The sequence below is a fragment of the Engraulis encrasicolus genome, chromosome 1 (assembly GCF_034702125.1).
Source record: "Engraulis encrasicolus isolate BLACKSEA-1 chromosome 1, IST_EnEncr_1.0, whole genome shotgun sequence".
In the NCBI taxonomy this organism is placed as follows: Eukaryota; Metazoa; Chordata; class Actinopteri; order Clupeiformes; family Engraulidae; genus Engraulis; species Engraulis encrasicolus.
Genome location: NC_085857.1, coordinates 36,165,352 through 36,188,407, shown reverse-complemented (window position 1 = coordinate 36,188,407; position 23,056 = coordinate 36,165,352). Strand labels below are relative to the sequence as shown.

The 23,056-nt window shown below is 44.6% G+C and overlaps 1 protein-coding gene across 2 annotated transcripts in view; it reads right to left on the bottom strand.

Moving 5' to 3' along the window:
- LOC134450857 (hexokinase-1) overlaps positions 1 to 22,313 on the bottom strand; it is a 49,506-nt gene extending 27,193 nt beyond the window's left edge. For both annotated transcript variants that reach the window (XM_063200871.1, XM_063200878.1), the window contains exons 1-10: positions 21,916 to 22,313; positions 20,103 to 20,265; positions 12,870 to 13,018; positions 12,068 to 12,187; positions 11,449 to 11,544; positions 10,757 to 10,856; positions 7,109 to 7,292; positions 4,368 to 4,523; positions 2,409 to 2,642; positions 52 to 356 (exon numbers count right to left, since the gene is read on the bottom strand). In XM_063200871.1, the coding sequence (XP_063056941.1) occupies positions 52 to 356; positions 2,409 to 2,642; positions 4,368 to 4,523; positions 7,109 to 7,292; positions 10,757 to 10,856; positions 11,449 to 11,544; positions 12,068 to 12,187; positions 12,870 to 13,018; positions 20,103 to 20,265; positions 21,916 to 21,978 (1,570 nt within the window). In that variant the 5' untranslated portion in view covers positions 21,979 to 22,313. The remainder of the gene's footprint in view (positions 1 to 51; positions 357 to 2,408; positions 2,643 to 4,367; positions 4,524 to 7,108; positions 7,293 to 10,756; positions 10,857 to 11,448; positions 11,545 to 12,067; positions 12,188 to 12,869; positions 13,019 to 20,102; positions 20,266 to 21,915) is intronic.
- Positions 22,314 to 23,056: the final 743 nt, after the last annotated feature.

The window sequence follows — 23,056 nt, the reverse complement described above, 5'->3', positions numbered from 1 at the left end:
GGGAGTATTATGCGAACCTGTCGCTAATCAGGCTAATGAACCAGTACCCACCGGAGCCGTCTGGGGTGCTGCGTACGAAGGTGGGCAGCATCTTGACGCTGGCGGTGGCGTGCGAGTCCTTCCCCAGGCCGCGCTCGATCTCGATCCGCATCCTCTTCTTCACCTCCAGCAGCTGGGCCTTGCTGAGCCGGAACTCGGCCAGCGTCTGGGCGATCTGCCGCGACTGGTCCGCCAGCCGGTAGGCCACCGCCGTCACCATGGCGGCCCCTTTGCCGCTGCCGCCCTCCGACAGCAGGAAGCGCACGTCCGAGTCCGGCACCAGCAGCCGCACCTTCTTGTGGAGGCGCCGGGCGTACCTGTATGACCACGACAACATGGCAGGGCGTCAAGGACGCACAGGTGTGCACAGATAGGAACGAAGTGGTGTTTATATTGTCACTATTCACATGTACACTTATACTATACACAGGGGTCTCCAAATGGCGCACAGTGGACCATATCCGGCACGGGCTTGGCAAACATTTGTCCCACCTTGAGGTTGGAACAGATTAAATCATGCAGGTGTCCTATCTGTGGCCATATGGTCGGGTGATTTGTTTGGCCCTCATTCTAATTTGCGCAACATAATTTGGCCCTTTATATAATATATATAAACAAGCTCCACAACTTTGTCCTAAATTACAGTGCCAGGAATATGGCCATTTGTTTGTATGTGCTCATTTGTGATAATTAGTGGAAATGTATCCTAAACACAGGTGACTACCTACAAACTCACTTCCTGTAGTGTGTAGGAAATGGAATGAACATATGTGAACGTTGGTGACTTAAGTGATGCCAACATCTTTTTTTTTGGGCATAACTGATACAATACTATGCTATAATTGAATTCCAATAACTCTGTAGTCCTCTGTCCCAGACAAATATTAGTCCCCTTAAGTGTACAAATTGTAATAGCTTTCTTTCTGCAGAAAATAATGTTTCGAGAATCAATATGAATTTGCACCATGGCGCCACAGCCACAACTTGCACCACCTGTGTAGACTGTGATTATACATTTTGTACACAGTTGCAGCCAGGCACCTTGGGTGTGTCCCTGATAAGACAAACGAACTGAGTGACCCCTGTCCCGCTTCACCTACTGTATACGGAGTCACCAACAAGAAGCTTTAAGCATTAAGCTCCTGACTTAAGACTTCTGACAGTCACAACATCACTGGGCTGACTCTGGACTTTGTTATTTGACCTCATCTGTGGGCTGGGTCAGCAGAGTGGTGAGGGAGTGGTTGTGAAGTGCTCTTTGGATTGAATGAAGTCGAAATGCAAAAAAATTGACTTGGTAACTTTATACATAAAGTTTTCTTCAATTATGTATCAAAGGTACTTTCCAGGATATGTGCATGCTGTCCATCCTCAGAAAACATATTTCGAACCATAGACATATAGCAGTGTAGCTGTTATATCACTTTATTATTCTAGAAGCCTCGCACCTCAAAATGTTAGCCTATGGAAAGACAGAACGGACTGACACTAGTTGGCTACCAACATGCTAATTCCGGAGGAGATGCTATGTCACCACTTTAATTAGCACAAGGTCAGCAGAATTAAAGCTTACCGATCACACCCCTGGATTCTAATCGGACGTTGGCAGCAATCTCCACTACACTGTTACACCTAGCCCTATGCCAGTGCCTACCCTCTCTAGCTCTGGCCAGAATTATAGTGAGTGCTTTTTGTAAAATGACCCGTCAATGCCTACACTAAGCGCCTGCCCTTTTTCATGATCCCAAGTTCAAACTTTCAAAGTTCCCTTTTGACATAGCTGTTGTTGGGCTTTTAAAATGATTTAAAATTAGAATTAAAAAGATTCAGTATGTTTGGTCTATCGTATCAAGATTAAAAATACTTTTAAATACAGTTGTCGTGTTGTTAATTTTTTTTTACATGCACCCCTTTTGAACCTGTGCCCCTGCCCCTTCTAAGGTGTTTGCACAGCCCTGCAAACACCTGCACCTTACTCACTACTGGTGCAGCTGCACTGTACTCACTGCCGGTGCAGCTGCACTGTACTTACTGCTGGTGCATCTTGTAGAGTGGCCCGTCAATGCCAATGGTGGTGCGCAGGTGCGAGACGCCTTGTTATCTTTGACTTACCGCTTAACTTACCACTATGCTAATTTACACCTGCTTCTACACAGCGGGGCTCGAACATGCAACCTTCTGGTTGACTAATAGACTCCCAGCCTACCATCTGAGCCACCACCGCCCCAACCTCATTGGACACCTTCCACTAACAGGCAGGTCAATGGTGAACTCCACGGAGTATCCAATCACTTGACGTTTCACTTTCTAGCAAGGCTAGAGCACTTGGCATTGAGAAGCAGCCACTGTTCCATTGCAGATGTACTTACTGCGGGTGCATCTTGTAGAGTGACCCGTCGATGCCCACGGTGGTGCGGAGGCGCGGCACGCCCTTGTTGTCCTTGAGGCGGCTGAGGATGGCGCCCAGCGTGGCGGCGATCAGGTTGGCCGAGCGGAAGGACACGATGGTGCAAACGTGCTGCACGGCTACGCAGTCCTCCTCGGAGGGCTCCACCCCCAGGCGTGTCAGTATCTCCATGGTCTTCCTCAGGCCCTCTTTGCTCCTGTGAGCAGAAAACAACAATAGATGACATTAGATTACAAATTATATTCTACGCATGGTCTTCCTCAGACTCTCCTTGCTCCTGTGAGGAGAAAACAGCATTCCATTAGATTACATTTGACTACACATTATATTTCACGCCAAGGTGCGTCTGGATCTCCATGGTCTTCCTCAAGCCCACTTTGCTCCTGTGAGCAGAAAGCAACATTAGATTACATTAGATTATATATATATATATATGTGTGTGTGTGTGTGTGTGTGTGTGTGTGTGTGTGTGTGTGTGTGTGTGTGTGTGTGTGTGTGTGTGTGTGTGTGTGTGTGTGTGTGTGTGTGTGTACTTTAATATTGTTTGTGTGTGGGCGTGCGCGTGCGTGTGTGTGTATGTACGCGCCACGCCCAGGTGTGTCAGGGTTACGGTTAGTTGTTAGGGTTAGGGTTAACGATAGATCTCCTTGATCTTGCTCAGGCCCTCCCTTGCTCCTGACAGACACAGTCACAAAATGACGGCAATGTATTACTTGCTGTGCAATGTATTCTGATATTACCTTTAACAACAATGTCATGCCTAACAGGATCACTTCAAGAGCCCAGCCATGTGAAGATTTCCTTGGTCTTACTTAGGCCCTCTTTGCAACAAAAGTAACACAGTAACAGACAGAAAGCAACAAAAGTGACATACTAAGTGAAGAAGGAAGCAATTGATTTTGCAAAAAAGAGAAAGCGCCAAAAGCAACAAAAAAAAGCTTTTTTTGGGTGATGGGAGACATTTTGGGAGCCAAGAGGATCAGGAGGAAAGCATCAAAAGAGCGGTTGAGAGAAGATCTCCTTGGTCATACTCAGGCACTCCATGCCCTTGACAGAAGCAAACGACAAGACAACAGCACAAGGGTGACTAAATTTAAGGCCCGTTCCACTCTAGCGACAATGACATGCTGAATCATACTGTTGTTTCAGAGCCCAGACGAGTCGGGATGTCCTTAGCCTTAACTCAGGCCCTTCTTGGAGAAGCAAACAATGACACACACAGGGCTGACTAATAGCTACTTCAACTGCAGGTTTGCCGACTTCTTGGCAAAGTATTACCTCAACAAGTATTGACAATATTGATATTGTATAATCTGTAAACTTGTAATACTTAAGCCCGATTCGGACAGGACTTTTATTACCTATGGAATTCAACACAAAACATAAACAGAGATTGTTTCTTAGCAACAGTATCTCTGACATAAATCAGTTGAAAAGCACAATACTGGTTTCTCTCTAGCAACCACAACTGCCCCATCATATTAAAACAATCCATTTCCATTTGTGTGATTCTAGGCTGGGCTGCCTATTTAATTTTGCAATAACAACTGGTGCAAATCATGGTTGTCAGAATAATTTCCCTGAAAGTGTAACATGGATATGTGCATGGACTCGCTTCTCCGGGTAATTCTAGGTTGGCTACATTAATTGAGTTAAAAGGAACACACCATTTAATGATATAACAGGGTATTGGTTACAGTCCCTGGAACAGAGTGGGGTTAGGTCTTGCTCAAGGGCACTTCTGCCATGGAGTGAGTGGGATTCAAAACGGCAACCCACTGATCTAAACTCTCTAACCATATGTTAAAGAGGAATGTGTGATCTTTTTTTGTTCAGCTCCTTGGGATGTGTACGAAATAAACAGAACAGAAATAAACAGAACACTGGCATTTCCCTAGAAGTGACAATATCATGGACTCACTTCTCCATGGCGGAGACGTGCTTGGTCTCGATCGTGCCCTTGGTGAGCAGCTCGGGGGTGATGCGGCCCTCGAACAGCTGGCCCTCCTTCGCCATCTTCACCAGGATCAGACGCACCAGCTCCCCCATGTACATGCCACTCGTCATCTTCTCAAACCTACAACACACACACACACACACACACACACACACACACACACACACACACACACACACACACACACACACACACACATGCACGTACACAGAGACACACACAGACACACAAACAGTTTAATTACTTTATTTGGGAGGACCAATGATTATAGAGAAACAATACAGTGTCCCAAACAATATTAAAGTACATACACACACACACGCACCCACGCACACACACACACACACAGTTTGATTTCTTTATTTGGGAGGACCAATAATTAATGAAAAACAATACAGTGCCCCAAACAATATTAAAGTACACACACACACACACACACACACACACACACACACACACACACACACACACACACACACACACACACACACACACACACACACACCCCACACACACACACACACACACACACACACACACACACACACACACACACACACACACACACACACACACACACACACACACACACACACACACACACACACACAGACCATCAGTACTGCACACCAACAAATACTTAAGTTTGCATCTTACTGAGACTAATCACACTACATGACATTTTGCAAATGTTCCTCCCACTCGCCACCTTCTCAAAGCTGACGCAAGGCAAGACACCTTTATTTGTGTAGCACATTTCATACACAGGGGCAGTTCAATGGGCTTCATGAAAATGAAACCATAAAACAACAGTTGATGAAATAAAACATACACACACACACACACACACAGATGCATGCACGCAAACGCAAACAAACACACACACATGCGCACACATACCAAATACTGCATACCAACAAATCCTAAAATACTCATGCTACCTAGACCCGTCGCATACGTGACATTTTGCGCGTACACACACATGCACACAGCTACTAACAGTTCTACACATTAACAAAGGCTAAAGCGTTCATGTTGCTGAGATTCTTTGCATAGATGACATTTTACACACATATAAGCACACGTGCACATGTGCGCGCGCGCACACACACACACACGTACACACACACACAAACACACACTGTCTCTCTCTCACACAAACACACAAGTCACCATCAGTAACAGTAGTACTGTACACAAAAACTTGCTGTAGTGTTCATGTTACTAAGACACTTCACATGCACTACATGCCATGGCCTATTCCTTATAGACAAGTGCAAGAGAGATCTGGACATTTAAAAATCAAATGCAGAGAATGCTACACTGTTCTGTGATTTGTTGAGAAACAGTGACCTAGGAATAGAGCCCAGACTGGTGCTACACAATCATGTTACAACAATGTATATCACGTTTACTTTGAGCAATATTTCAGTCACTATTAGTAATCATAATTAATTGTTGAAACTTTTTTTTAGCCAACATCATGGTGGTCACTGCCTATCTGTAGTGAATGTGCAGAATTTAGCTGAAACTTCTAGATAAAAAGGAAAGAATCAATCCGCACACTTCAGGTCAGCGCAACAGATGGCTTTACAGATTACTGATGCGGATATCAGTTAAAACGTATTACGACGTGACTCAGTGGGCTAGTGCATTGTTTCTCAACCTTTTTTTAGGCGAGGCACCCTTTCAATTAATGAAAAATTTCAAGGCACCCCAAACTAACAAGCCGTAACATGGCACCGCATCCGATACCACACAAGCTTAGAAAAGTAACACATTTGGAGACGTCACACGACCTACGTTCGAAGTTGCAGCTCACTGGGGCGACCTATATTTACTTTATTGTGCATAAATGGCAGATGAAAGATTCCACTGACTAACATTAACTCATAAATTTAGACAAATATGTATTATATTACATAATTAATTTATCAGCCACGTTTCCGCGGCACCCCTGAGGGAGGCCTGCGGCACCCCAGGGTGCCCCGGCACCCCTGTTGAGAAACACTGGGCTAGTGCGCTATACCATATCATGTATGGTTTCTATTCCGGCCCAAGGTTGCTTCCTTATCCTTCCCCATCTCATTACCAGGGTTGCCAGATGAGAGTGATGATTTCCATCCCAAAAATGCTCAAAACCCACCTGGAAGCATTAAATCCCGCCCGATTTGAACTGAATTCTATTGATTTCTATGGCCAGAAATGTGCAGAAAAACCAGACCAAATGACCTTTTTACTAACGACTTTTACCCACAGACAGCGGTCCTAAGCAGCCCAATTCGGCGGGAAACTGCCCAATTTGGCCACACTGCTTATTACCTGCCACCATATTCAACTGTCCTATATCAATAAAGGCAAAAAGGCCCCAAAACAGATGCTTTTAAAAACCTATTGCACTGGTCAGATTATTTCCTTTGCATCTAAAACCAACAATATGGAGCAATATGAAATTTGCGGCCCTGGCTCTACCTGGCACTCGTCTGCTACTGCTGACAGCTGACCCAGATTCGATTCCGGCCTGTGCCTTTGCCGACCCTTCCTCGTCTCTCTCCCCACTCACTTCCTGTCCAACTCTTCACTGCACTATCGTAATATAGACCAAAAATGCCCCCCAAAAAGAATACAATGTACCGTATATATATTAAAAAATGACATTTGCGCCCGTTAGTGTAGAAGCCCTGTAGTGTAGAAGGTTTGCTTACAGCTGTTTGCCAGGGTTGAGCGAGCCGCGGTCGATCTCGCGGTCGAACTCGCTGCGCAGGTCCTCCAGGGATCCGTCGTCTCCGAAGGCGCCCCACTCCGTGTTGATGCACATGCGGCCCTCATCGCCCTCCACCAGGTCAATGTGACGCAGCTCCTCCATGTAGCACGCGTTGGTACCCGTACCTGGAGAGAAACGTTATAAACAAAACATTACAATGACATTAGAGCCGTGTTTCTCACCCTGGGGTGCCACCCCCCTCCTCAGGAGTGCCACAGAAACGTGGCTGACAGTATGTGAAATTGACCTAAATAAATAAATAAATTATGTAATATAATAGTATATTTGTCTAAAATTAATAAATTAATGCTTAGTCAGTGGAATCTTTCATCTACCATTTACGCACAATAAAGTAAATTTAGGTCGCCCCAGTATCGCCTACACATTGCCTAGGTTGAGAAACACTGCATTAGAGCAAGATGTTTCCAACATTTTCAACTTGGGGCCCACTTAAAACTTTCACAAAAGTGTTTTGCCTACCTCTGACCAAATAAACAATACAACTGCAATAAAGCAGTGAATATTATTTTGATTTTTAGAAAATTATTTCAGGGCCCACTTGGAATACCTTAACCACCAGTGGGCTCCAGCCTACAGTTTGATAATCACAGCATTGGAGCTCATTCTTGCTGTGTTGGCACTGCAAAATTAACTGTGTTGTCATCATAGCATAGCGACTCAGAAGTCATGAGATGAGATGTGATGTGATGCGATGTAGGGGGACGCTGTGGTGCAACGCGCTAAGCCCCCCACATTTGGACTTGCATGCCCATGGGGACCCCGGTTCGAATGCGGCCGGGGTTGTTTCCCAGCAATACCCCATGTCTCCCTCCTGCTCATTTCCTGTCTCCTCTCACACTGTCCTGTCATAATAATGGCACAAAGCCCCCAAAAACATACTTAAAAAAAAGATGTGGTGATGTGATGTGACAAGGCATTTTCAGGCCGACAGAGAACCATGCAAACCGCAAAATACTTTCTTTTCCACAATGGGAATTTTACAGTGTTAATTTAACACTCTGGGTGTTAAATTTGACTTCCTAAGCTACAATCTGCTCCATAACATAAAGGGCACATTGGTGGTGGTTCCTGTACTATAGTGACTCGTGAGCCATGCGACATGACAACACAACACAATTTTGATGAAATTTCAGCTCCAACCCTTCTCTGCCTCAGCAGAACTAAATATTGTCTTCGGTAAGAGTACAGTGGCATACAGATTAACTCTTTGGAGTTTGAATAACATTTTGCAGTGTTAATTTAACACTTGCAGAGCTCCTCAATGTAAAAGCATTGGCGCCTGTTCCTATGAGGAGGACACAGTAGAGCACTGAGTCATGTGACACGATGACTAAGGAAGTAACCAGTACTACAGTCTGTCTGCCTCTTCATTTGTTCCTCCAGCCGCCACTGTGACCTCTTCTCCCTTGGAGGCAACTATAACAACTCCCCGTTGTCAACTCAATGCGGCTTTTTTGGGGCTATTCCCCCAATTCAATCGCCTGAATGCAAATGAGAGAATAATGTCTGAATAGTGGGGTCTTTTTAGATATTGAATAAAAGTGTGTCATATTAAGATGTCATGGATGATGTGTGGATCAAGGGAGGACAGAGGGAGGAGGTGCACAGTAAAAAAGTCGATTTAACCTTTTCTACAGTGTTCTTGGTCCCAGAGTACTCTCTACGTGTTGGATTAACACTGCGTTTTTATTGTATAGCACTAGAGGAGGGACAATGAGATTCTCTGTGAGTGGGACAACATTTGCTGCAGTGCAATGAAAAATAATGGCAATGGAAAAACTAATGGCATATTGGATTGCACTACCAGACAATTTAATCAAATATTTCCGGAGGTATGAAATAACAGCTTATTGTTGTGTTGCTCTTGCCAGGCTAATAACATTTGGTGTGGGTGAACCTATTGATGCAAATACAACAGCACTGGTATAGTATTGCTTTAACCCCTTAGTGTAGAACCTACCTATGTTATAACCTTATTCTCACCAAAATTGTAATGGCTGTCTTAATCTGTTACTTGAGGCTCTCTGTACTGGCATAGCAATGTTGTTATGATGTAGTGGAGTATTTTCAGGAAATAGTGAATAGGCCCACTGGCTGTTGCATTTGAAGCAGTGGAGAACAGTAAATGACTGACCATATCGTTATGATTTGCGATCCGTTTATCTAAGGTTGATCTATAAATGATCTATTTGGAATTTGCATACATATTGAAGGGACATAAAGGTTCGCAAGTGACGTCAGTGCTATTATAACTGCAATAAGGTTGAATAATATCTGAACTGCAACCTTGGGTAATGCTACATCCTGCAGTATATGGCAACAGACATTCGCTCATTAACAATTAGACATGTAAACGCAGGGTGTGATTTGTAGGGGGGGATGGGGGTGATTGTCCCCTCTTCTGGTTTTGATATCGCCACTTTTTCTACATGATTTTAATCACAGTTTAATGCAATTCCATTGATTTTGCTTGAAATCTGAAACATGTCTCCCCTTCTGGTTTTCTGACAAATCGCACCCTGTGTAAACGCATCCCAGGGGCCCTGCCGCGGCCAACCGGTAGGGCACTCGCCTGCCATGCGACTGACTAGGGTTCGATTCGCTCCCTGTCCACATCTCACATAAAGTCGAAAAAGACCCCAAAAAATATTTTAAAAAATAAATAAATATCCATCCCAGAGGTGGCATAAAGGGAAACAACCCATTTTCATTAGGCCCCTCAGATGCCTCTTTGGTGCACTCCACAGGGTATAGTCTACATAGGATATGTGCGACAGCATTCTATTATTAGTAACAGTTATATATGGGGCTTGAGTATGTAGAGTGGAGTACTTTGTATTTTGCAGACCTGTTTATCCGAGGTGAGTGACACACAATACAAAGAGTGTCAAACTATAAATAGATTTGCCTTTTGGCTATTTAACCTGTTAAAACACAGCGTTATAATATTTGTTGTTACCAGAATGGCAATGACCGAGTCGTAGTGCATTACTAAAGGCCCTGTGTTATGTCATAGAAGAGTAGTACTATGGTAATTAACCTTTCAATGACTATTACAGCGTGCCTCAGATGGTACGGCGTGCATTATGGAGATACACGTATGCTCTATTCACAAGAGGTGTGCTGATATGCATATATCAAATGACATGGATAGAATCAAACTGTTCTCCACAAAACACAAGGTAAATTGCGTTCATTGGGTGACTTCCAACACTTCAACACAGACAGTAGAACCAACTAAAGGAGAGCTCATTTTTTGACTCTAATATTGTTTTCAGGCCGACCAGAATGGTCTGAACTTTTCCGCACGTGACTGTGACGTGTGTTAGCCGGATGAACCTGCTGACGTCCATGTTGTCATCACGGTTCACAGAGAAAAAACAAATATTTTTCACCTCGCGTGGCGAACTGCCTTTCCAGTTCGCGAACGCTAAGATCAGCGGCGTAAACACACGGCCGGTTTGTTATTACTGTAGGTGCGGGAACGGGAACCAGCACAGTTCTGAGTCGGCCTGAACACGCCATAAGTGTTGACTAAATGGGAAATCAGAAAAGCCTGGTGCTTGACCTATGATGATGCCCACTTCACAGCGCTGGTCGTCAAAGCCACAGGTCATCATTGTGCCCGTTGTGTCATTCACAACCGCCATGATGTCCGCATCGTAATCCTGTGGAGACAGGCATTTACACAATCAATCAATCAATCAATCAATGAAGATAGAGGATCAATCAAGATTCAAGATTGCTTTTATTACATCTCATTATACTGTAGGTGTATAAGACAGTAAAATTATTTGTGTTTTGTCTCCTCAAAAGATAAATAAATGAAAGGTGTGTGTGTGTGTGTGTGTGTGTGTGTGTGTGTGTGTGTGTGTGTGTGTGTGTGTGTGTGTGTGTGTGTGTGTGTGTGTGTGTGTGTGTGTGTGTGTGTATCAATCAATCAATCAATCAATCAATCAATCAATCAATCAATCAGTCAGTCAACCAAACAACTTTTATTCCAGACTCACGGACAAAATAATAATAATAATAATAATAATAATAATAATAATAATAATAATAATAATAATAATAATAATAAAACATACCTACAGAACATAAACTTTATTAGCTAATATAATCACTATGGTGATAAAAATGAATGATGCTGGCACAACATTGAGTTTTATGTAACAACCAAACAGTTAGATTAATTTTGAAATTTCTCTTTGTTAATCTTTGATGCATGCTTTGCACCCTGACTGGCAGAGACGGACGTACCCCGCGTTTCTTGATGGCTTTGTCCAGCAGCTGGACCACATCCATTCCCTCCACTCCGTTGACTTTGAACCGCTTCGTCCAGGTCGTCAACACAGCCTGCAGACAACACCAACACGTCAAACGTTATCACACTCAGCAACGCATACTGTATCAAACAGGGCATACTGCACAGTAAAATACCAGTGTTAAAACAAGAAGCACTGACAGTGCAAACCTCCGCCAGGTCATGAGGCCACTGATACCATGACATCTACACGCTGTGGAATCCTACGCATATAATATAACTTTAAGCTCCATGGCGGGGGTAAAAAGAACTCTTGAGGGATTGAAATTAACTCAAAAATAGTGTTCATTTTACTCTCATTCGTCAAAATTTCTACTCAAATACTCAATAAGACAACGTTCCTACTAAAATGTATACTCAATACTAGTCACAGAGTTGGAAACACACCGGCCATCTGCAGAATTTTACACTGAGTTTTGACTCGGATGCATAGTGGTGTAAACACTCTATCTGGATTTATTATTGAAACATCGACACCTCATTTTTGTTACTGTGTAGTGTACATTGCTTTTTTCTACCCGAACGAATGGAGCATTAGGGAGCATGTCGACTGACCTCGTCCAGTTTGGTCTGTTGGCAGGGGAAGGAGAACGTGAACCCCAGGGGGATCTTCCTGTCCTTAATCTTCTGCTTCTCCATGAAGTCTCCAAGGCATTCGGCCACGTGGTCAAACAGCTGTGCAAAAAATATAAACACAGACATGTAAACACTTGATTCCTACTGACTACAACACCGCATTCAACAGCAAAAAAAACAACTGTAACTGTTATTTTCAGATAGGACAGTGGAGGAGAGACAGGAAGCGAGATGGGAGAGAGAGAGACGGGGAAGGACCGGAAAACGATCCGGGCCAGGAATCGAACCCGGGTCCCCCGTGCAACAGTCCAGTGCCCAGCCGCCAGAGCCACGGCTGGGCCAAGAACTGTAACTGTTATTTGTAACTGTTGCTATTACTGAAAGCAGCAAATGTGCAGAAATAGTAATGTACACTGTTGCATCTGGCATTAAATACAAAATTAGTATGAGAGAAGGAGAAGGGCCAGACTAGTGAATTCCAAATCGTTTCCCCTTAAGCTCACCAAAAAAATAAAATAAACCTCAGCCTGGTACAAAATTGCATTATATGTCACTGTTGGGTGGAAATCTAGCAATTCCAAGTAATCTGAATACATAAATCACAAGGCCTAAATTAATGGGTTTTTTCCCCCCTGAGAAATGAATCATTTTCAAAACGCATGGTTTTCACCTGATGTCGCAGATTTGTCTCTAACACAGAGCCAGAAAGAGAGTTCAAAGAAGCAACATAAGTAAGTCTTTAGTCCCCTGCGTCCATCCCGTCTCAGACTAAGTTTCTTACCTGCGTGCCGTTGCCGTGGATGATGTGTTCTGGCGTGTCGTAGACCTCGCTCTCCATCTGCACCGTCTGCTTCTTCTCGTGGGACACCTTCACGCGCAGGATGCGAAAGTTGGAGCCGCCCAGGTCCAGAGCGATGAAGTCCCCCTTCTCTGTACGGCAGACAAACATAAAACAACAAACATTCAAACGAATGATCTATCACAATCTATGTAATTTAGGCTGCACTGTTTTCACATAATCAACAGGTCCCCTGGACACTGACGTTGGAGGCAGAACAATTGCACACAGAGTCAAGATAGTGCCCCCAACATCAATACGGGAGAGCCCTGGGCCCAGGGGCAAATGCCCTGCTCGCCATCTTCTATAGTAGCTCTGCCCCTGCTGTATCTCTTGAAAGAGCAGAACACTTCAGTCAGACCTTCATCAGATGAAGGTCACAGCGCTGAAGGTCTGATGAGCTAATATGTCAATTTACATTGTATGCTTTGATAAATTAATTGAAACTTTATTCTGCGTTTGGTCTTGCCTTTTCTGATACGTAGGCCTTTGGGGCAAAACTAGCTAACACTAGAGACAATAAATGGTTTGTCCAAAAGCCGGAGCAGGTGCAGTGCTCTTCGGCTCTTTCAAGTAATTTCTCCCTGTTCCACATAATATGATCCGCAGGTGTCACGTGTGCTACAATACCCAATAGACCCAGTCGGCAACTCTGGGCCCACCCATGAAACTGCTTGTTTTCCCCCACGTTTGCTCCACCCGCTGTATGTAGTGGCTAATCAATATGCCTAATTACTGACAGTGATTGGCACCGCACAACCAGCGGGTGGAGCATTCGGAGGGGAAAGCATGCCGTTTTATGGGTGGGCCAGAGGTGCCGACTGGGTCTATATATACTACGGGAGATATAGAGCACATTGTCCCTTTGGAATGAATGGAATGAAATACCTGGCTACGAGAACATAAATGTTCACAAATGTATTTAGTTACTTCAATACAAAGTCACCTGTTTGTGATTGGAGCTTTGGTGCTGCCACTATCCCTGCTCATAGGGAATGAGGCTATAAATAGCCGTGGCTGCGCTCTGGCACGAACACAGGGTTTTAGATTGACCTTTCGACCTTAACTCTCTCTGAGAGCTTCAAGTGGTCTCTCCGTCCCCCCTGTGTGATTCTGTCTATTTATAAGGTGAGACAAGACGACAAGATCGCCCCTGCTCACCCCTGAGCAAGGCCCCTTCCACCCCCCACCTCTCCCTTGTCCCCAGGCATGTTGGCTTGGCCCTTGGCATTTTGGGACAATCAGCCAGCCGGTGATATTTCTCTTTGGCAGAAGGGTTTACAAACAAGGCACAGGGGGTCATTTCAGCACACCCTGTAAAGAGCGAGGAGAGAGACAGTCTTCAGACTAACTGCTGTTGGCAACATCCACATACACTCTCAAATCCGTTGTCTGCGCTCTCATAAGAGAAAGCGTATAATGAAAACTAGATGTCCAAGATTGCTCTCATGAATGGATGTTTAATCCATTTAAAATCAATGAATACAATTAAATTCAATAACTCTTATGGGTCTTATCTAGGTACCAGTATACCACAGTCAGTGGATTGCATCTCTTTCCTTTTCGTCCCTGTTTGTCACGCTACTCTTACATGCATTTGTCTCTAGAGAGTAACTACACTTGGCACTATTCATACACATTCAATCCTTTAGCTTGGACCTCATAAAAGAAAGAGTTAGGGGATGAGAGAGAAAGGAAGGTGTGTTAAGCTTGGGAGCGTGTCTATGTTCCCACAGCCCATTGGTCCCACAGCCCGTTGGTCCCACATCACTAAGATTTTTAACATTATTTTGTAGGCCTATTATTTCTCTTAGTTTACTTGGAAATGTGGGGACATGGAGTTGTAGAGCATAGGGCCCATATTTGAATAATTTCTTAAAACTGTGGGAACATGGAGCAGCAGGAATAAGCTGGGACCATTTGGGCTGTGGGACCAATGGGCCGTGGGACCAATGGGCTGTGGGAACATAGAGCCGACCCCTTAACGTTCCCTGATATTTCCAAACCCAATGCTATGCTAGCATGCATATTGATATGCTGGTATATATTGGTAGCCTACACCTGCTTATTGGTGTTGTTTCACAGGATGCAGTTATTAGCAGCACTATCCTAACTCCGTCACTACTGGGTTTGCCCTCACACAAAATAAAGAGAGAAAGAGTATGGAACTGAAGAACAGAAAAAAACAATGTCTGCTAAGCTTACATGACGTCTCTTCATCTATGTCTACCAAAAGCACTGCTCTGCTTAATATTTCGGTATGCTTTTGTTTCCCAAGATGCACTGCGGGAGGCCTGTCTTTCATTACAGTGTTACAGTAATGCCGAATAACGCTACGAGCTTAGCTTGCACGCTGTGTTAATATAAAGGGCAGACTGTGTATTCTCAGGGCCACAGCTGTTCTTTAGACCTTCGTTAAGGGTGGTTTGGTTTTCAGGCACTGTGCAGTTAGATAAGAGTGTCCATCAAAAACACAGAAGGCCTATGAGGGTGCAGGAGCAAACACACTGCAGCCTGCTAAATTTCACATCCGAATGCAATCTCATTGGTAGAAATGAAATGCTTGCTGAGTGCTCAGACAATCTGTCCAGCAGAATTTACAGTTTGTGAAAAAACCCTAAACATCTTACAAAGGTGATACATACACTCCATTCGTCTGTTGTTTTCTGAGATAATGCTCTTTTGTGCTTGCCTAAATGACTTGTGGCTAGTGTAGTGTGTAATGCTAAAAACCACACCATCCTGACATGGTCAAGAAAATGTGGTCATTTAGTCAGTCACATCCTACCAGTAATGGTTTAGCAACCACATGACACTTTGATTAGGTTGAAAAAAAATGGCTAGGAAAGCATAGCAATACTGACAGCATAGCAACAGGCAGGCAGACTTCAAAGATTGATGGCTCACAGGTTTCAGTTTTGCCATAGTTTACTGTAATAGGTCGAATACATAGCTCGATACATACAGTCGCTTGATAGATGGTCCAATACCGTAGCTAGATAAGATACATGAATTGGGAACCAAATCTAATCCAAAAATCTGGGCAGAGAGAAGGCCATCTGTGCGACACATACAGTACAGTGCCATTGTGGCCAGACCTAACGTAATTATCTTGTGCCAGCTTTTCTGCAATGGCTGCTGCTATTACTGCCCTCCATCTTCTTCTTGCCTGTGCTATGCTATGCCTGCGCAGGGGACTCCAAAGGCATGTGACATTTAGATAGTATATCCACGCGCAGAGGGTAGTGGTCAAGCGTATATATATAAATATCGCCAGGCCAGGCCGCGCCGCACTGACATATGGACATGGGTCTTCTGAACTGAAACGTGTAATAATGAACAGTCGTTATAACTGGGATATTAGCATACTGGTTAATGATATTATTTATTGTGTGTTTAATATTATTTATGGTGTTATAAATCAAGTGCACTGTTGACTGAAGACGGAGAGAGAGAGACACGGAGAGAGAGAGAGAGAGAGAGAGAGAGAGAGAGAGAGACAGAGAGAGAGAGAGAGAGAGAGAGAGAGAGAGAGAGAGAGACAGACAGACAGACAGAGAGAGAGAGAGAGAGAGAGAGAGAGAGAGAGAGAGAGAGAGAGAGAGAGACAGAGAGACAGAGAGACAGAGAGAAAGAGCGAGCGAGACAGAGAGAGAGACAAAGAGAGAGAAAGAGAGAGAGAGAGAGAGAGAGAGACAGAGACAGAGACAGAGAGAGACAGAGACATGCAAGAAATGGAATGCAAAAGTAGTGGACACACCCCTGACCCCTAACAATGACAGCACTCTCCAGCTGTCCCAAAAACTACCAGTGCTTTCACATCAACATCAATCTTTGATAAATCCCTACCAAGTCTGTTGACATGGCAATACATGTACTGAATATACGTAAGAGCTATCCATTCCGTTTCCATTCACATCCACAACCAATATGGTCATGAGTCACAACATGATGTGCTGATATGTTTGTTTTGGTTCACATTAAGCCACTCAGCCTTTTTGTAGAAAAGCATTAAGTAATGTAAAATGCATGCAAAATGACATTCCAGCGCTTTAATTTAATGTCACTGTTGTGTGTGCTACAGAGTTCATGCTCTACTGTCGAAGTGCTAAAACCAAAACTTGAGCACATTGTGCATACATCTTATCTGCTAATATCATATATGGCAATATTTTAACAAGTTTACTTTAGATTCCCAACTTGGTACAAGGCATTTTTGTGATCACATGTGCATACATTGCATGCATCTTATCAGCTAATATCATATATGTTGGTAGTTTTGTAACAGGTTTACTGTAGATTCCCAACTTTGTACAAGACATTTTTGTAATCCCGTTTAGGATAGTTGGGGATAGTTAGGTCTGCCCACATGGCACGCATGTTGAGACCTCGTCTCCTCTCCAGCTACGGAACAATGGAGGCAAAATGCCAAATGACCAGCCAACCTCAAAACATAGGGGCCACCACCGACCAAAAAAAAAAAAGAGCGCAGCTCTCTATAATGCAGAATTGACTCCGTAGTTAAACGCCTATGCTGGTTTGTTGAGGCGGTTAAGCGTTTGGGAGGTGTGTCTGTTTGACCCTGATTGGGCATAAAACTGCAAATGCTGTTTGTTAATCCAAATCTCATCCAAAGCTGCCAATGACGGGAGTGGCAAAATCTGTGAGATTTCATCAGCGGAGAAGTATATAGTGATTGGTTATCACTGAAGAATAACTAAAGAGGTGTGGACCTTGTAATTTACCTCACACCAGAATAGAGAGTGGGGGACTTCTGAAATACAGCATTCACCCGGGAGAAATAAATGTTGAAAAGTATACAGCTATTCACCATTGACATGCCCCTGTACTGGCAAAACCAATTCTGTTACATTACATCCGATTGGACCAATGCTCTTTTCAAAAGTGCCTTTGAGTCAAATGTTTCTCCTTTTAAACTAGAGATGATTACTGACACAAAACAGGAAAGGGACCATCTGAGCTGTAGCAGAAAGCCTTGGTAACATGTACGCTGTACGCTGTACAGCGCTGTAAGCTACTCATGCCATCCCACACGTTTGCAGTTCTGTGGTATGCAGCACGGTATGCTGTTCTTTTCAAGAACAATGCTGTTGTATTACATTGCATTTTAACGTTTACTACAGCTCTTATCAAGAGTGTCTCAACGTGAACAAGGTAAAAGAACTACAGTACATCCCCTCATTAACCCATTCATGCAGGGAGCCATATTATAATAAACTTGTTAATAGTAAATAGTAATGACCAAATCATAACCTGTTGCTAGGAATCTTGGAAGGCCTTAACCCGTTCAGACGAGGCGTTATAAGTTTGCTGTTACCAGAATGGCAATAACCAAGTCATAGTGCATTACTAAACGCCCTGTGTTATGTCATAGTATTGTAGTACTATGTTAGTTAACTTTTCAATTGCTATTACAGCATGCCACTGGAGGTACAGCGTGCATTAAGGCCCTAATGCCATTGCCATTTTGCTATTATGATGCAGCAAACAGTGAGTCTGATGATCCCATCTGCACCAGCAGACTACAGGTGTTTCAGACATCAGTGTGAATGTAGGACAGTGCTGCTGGCACTCCTTACATATTCCTAAAGGGAAGTGGGACCTGTGACCTTTGAATGCCCAGAAGCTTTCCTCACCGCAGGCTAGGTTAGCAGTGTGCTGAATCCCACTTCTTTGTATGCGTACTGTACCTCATATCTTTTCAGTCTATTACTGAGCACAAGCTTCAGTTCCCCTTGATTTTGTTGAGTAATTTAAAGCCAAATGCACCACTAAACGAAAACGGCCACTTTCAAAGGCACAGGCATCGAATTAGAGGGTTCTGTCTCTGCCATCGTGAAGCCTACCTGAGCCATCGGGGATAGATTGACCATACTCACAATTTATTACTTATTTATTATCCCAATCCATCACAATTTATTAAGTTATTTACTGGAAACATTTACCCGGTTTTCAGCAGTTTCGGCATTGCCAGCAGTCTTGTGAATTTAGCAGTGCTATGGCCTGAGGGTGTAGGTCACTGTTTCCCAACCTTTTTTGTCTTATGTACTGTACCCCCAAGCCTTTTCGTTGTGCCATGAGTACCCCCTAAGTCAAGTTCTATACCGCTTTCTTTATCCCAATGTAACTAAACTACATGTATTTGATAAAAATGACATGTTTCCAAGTACCCCCTGCAGTGTGCTCGCGTACCCCTAGTGGTACATGTACCCCTGGTTGGGAAACACTGGTGTAGGTTATTGGAGAGTAACGTCTCGTGGTATTCTGACTCTGTCATCATCACATATATACAGTACCGGCCTACGTGAGCCATTGCGGAAAGACCTCACAAAGGTGGGTGTCAATGTGAAAGCAGGACTCTCCAAACGTTTTCCCAAAGGGAATCCGAACCCCCAGATCCCTTTCCTCATCAAGACCTGTCAGTTTCAGGCATCAATGTGAATGCAGGACGATAGGGGCCCGGGGCTCTCTCGTATTGATGATGGGGGCCCTATTACTGTATATTAGCCTCGCGAGCCATCCTACGTACTTCCGCCAAAGGATTGGCTCCACTACTGTAGTCTGGCCGTGCTTCTCTGTGGAGTGCCTGGAACAGTAGAATTTTGATCGCAACGCCCCCCCAGAAAACAGCCAATAATCGAATACGCCCCCCACGTGGGGACGAAAGGGGGAGGACGCTCGTGACAATGACGTACACATCTGCGCCAGAGCCATTGGTCTGCGCTATGTTGTTGTTGAGTAACTGCCAGCGATTGGGTGAGAGGTGTCCAATAATTTCAAACCATAACTGAGTGCAAACTTCCTGCTTCCTACAATCGCTTCAGAGCAAACAAATGCCAGACCATAAATACAAAATGAAATGGTAGTATTATGGGATGGTCAGGACCAGGCTACTATTATATATCCTTGGCAGTCCATATGGGGTGCCTTTATCAGTGTTTTGCTCTGAGGACCTGTGTGCAATTGTTCCGCCACTGGGGTGCATTTCTGGAAAGCGCAGTTAGCAACTTCGGTAGTTGCCAATGGGAAATTGCATTGCAACTAACGACGTAGCTAATGTAGTTAGCAACTTTGGCTTCAAGAAAGGCACTCCTGGTCTGTTAGTGAAATTCTGGCTCACCATCACTGTCACCACATGACTTAGTGCCTACGTACCGGAGCCATCGGGGATGGACCTGACGAAGGTGGGCAGCATCTTGACGTTGGCGGTGGGGTTGGTGTCGCGGCCCAGGCCGCTCTCCATCTCCCTCCTGAAGCGACCCATGACGTCCCGGAGCGTCTCGTCCGAGTAGCGCATCGAGTACAGGTACTTGTCGATCTGCACAACAGACAAGGACAGAAACACATGGGGTTCATCAGTTTAGGTACTTGTCAATCCACCCAACAGACAGACAGAAACACATGGGGTTCATCCTTTTAGGTACTTGTCAAAGTACACAACAGACAAGGACAGAAACACATGGGGTTCATCATTTTAGGTAGGCTACCTGTCAATCTATACCACAGACAGACAAGGACAGGCAGCACAGGTACATGTGGCGCTCATAATTTTCGCTGCTTGTGAATCTTCTATCCACACAACAGACAAGGACAGAAACACATGGGGTTCATCAGTTTAGGTACTTGTCAATCCACCCAACAGACAGACAAGCAAAGACACACATGGGTTTCATCATTCAATGCACTTGTCAATCTAACCAGCAGACAGGCAAGCACAAGCGGTTTAGTGTTGCCACCTGTCCAAGCTTTTCGCGGATTGTCCCCGTTTTCAATGGTCTATCAAGGGGGAAAATACTGTTTCCCTGGACATTGACTGCAGGGAGTCATTGCTTACAAGCAAAAGGGTCTGTAATTATTGAAATGTCCAGGTCTTTGTCAAAGGTGGGAGCCCTACACGGAGTAAATGGTTTTAGGATGACTTGACGAAGAGGACATTCTTTTAATGCAAAATGTGACAAAAAAAAGCAAGGTGAGTGCATGCATTATCATATTATTGTACGCTACCTACACTAGGTAGATACAGGCAAGCACTGATGCTGATTAAAATTCCTAGAATGTGCATGTTTTTCCCCCCAGGCCAGCATGCCATCATAACCATTTTAGGCTGCACAAAATAAGGCCGAAAGCAGGATGTGTGAGTGTGTTTTCCCAACGTGTTGCACACTACAGTACACTGTGTACAGGCACACAGATGCATATTGACAAGATTCCTAGAATGTGCCTTGGTTTTTAATTATTTTATTCTGGCCGGCATGTCTCCTTAAAGGCTTGCATCACTTCCTGTCCTCGAGACCAGTGAGTAAGGCGATGCTGAAGGGGTGCTCGAGCCACACATCTGCACTGCAACATCTGAACGTGAGGTATGGCCCATCTGCACGTAGACCACTCGGGACGTATTTCATTAAACGAAGACGTTCAACGTCCAATGTCTGTTGCATTTGATAGAGATCACGGTGGAATGTCTACGCACACTCCATAGCTGTTTGGTTGTATAATAAAAGACTGAACATCTGAATATTTTATTTATTACACAGATCATTTGCATAATGCTATTAGTTTAATGCCACTGAGACACGCGACCATGAAGCAATAGTGAGAAGCCGGTCACGCAAGACCAAAAATGTAAGATTACTCATAGAGCTCTGTGTGTAGCGGGGCTTCTCTGTTCTGAGATGGATGTGAAAATGAACTCACGACTCGCAGACACCTGTCTGCTTCCGCCTCACCACAAGCTCGTGCCCACACCCAGAATAGGCTATGTGAGCATCACTAACGGCCAAAACTACCAAGGTCAATGTCTTCGCTATTGAATTGCTCTCCCGCCCGTTTTAATGTTTGCCAAATAGTGGAGTTCAGGTTAACAAGGTTGCCGCTCAGAGAATGAACATTAGTGTGAACATCGAGCGGCTATGTCTGTGTTTCGGCATCATTGCCATGGTGATGTGAGCGGCATTTGCCAGTTACTTACCTTTTTAGCTCGGTCATCTTTAAGCTCAGTGAAATAGTACGCGAGAAGCTGAGCTGCTATCATCTTCACCCCGCTTCTGAAGCTTATCCGCCGTGGAGTCGGTGGCGCAAAAGAGAGACAGAGGCTGTCCGCCTCGCTGCGTCGACAGTTTTATGGAGCAAAAGCAAGGTTTAACCTTGTTGCCGTTGTCAAGTCCAATCACACCTGCTGCTGACCCCGGACGAACAAAACGACGACGTCGCAAACTTCAGTCCTCTCTCCTACACTTGTAGTAGAAGCTGTGACGGCGCCCGTAGTAAATAACGGCCTGTGCGCTTGGCTTGCCTGATGCGCAGCGTCTCCCTGCAATGGTGGTCTCTCCCCTAGTACCCAGCCCCCAGATCAGACACCCATTGGCTGGAACGGCGGCTACGCACAGCTACGACAGACCAGAGTCGGGACAGAGAGTGCGCGCAATAAGGAGAAGGAGGGGGTAGCCCGGAAAAAATCGTGGATACCCGGGCAAGCGGTTGGGGCAAAAAGGGGTGCACGTTACGTCTGTCACGTTGCTGCGGTTGCCCCGGAGAGAACAGTCCGTGGAGTGGATAAGGAGTGGGGGGCATTAAGATATGGTGATGTCATTACCGCGTGCTACGTCACGTTCCTCGTGTGACATTGAAATCTGGGAGGATGGAAATCCGTATGATGTTGGCATGATCCGAGCACGAGTGCGATCGTGACTAGTCTTATATTCCCGCATGAGTCACCCATATGCGCGACTATTGGAATTGCCTTCATTATGCATTTTGTGTCCTTTACTGTTTATTTATAACGGGACCCCCTTTTTATTATAGGTTGCCTATATTATAGTCCCTTGTGACCTTGCAGTTGTCTGCCTGATATTCCGCAAACGCCTTTGCGCGCGCAGACAAACTTTAATAGTGTTACAAAGTTGCTTTAAGTGAGTGCTCAATGAATGCAGTCGGGTAGCTCAATGGTTAATTCTCTGCAGTGCTCCCGAGTGCTCCCCATTCAGCGCGCGCGCACCGGAGGCAATCACATGCGTTGCATCAGCAAGAGCAAGGTCGGTTGACCGGGCAGATCTTGACACATAATGTAGGCCTACACATTAAAGGACAATTACCATGACATAGAAATGAAA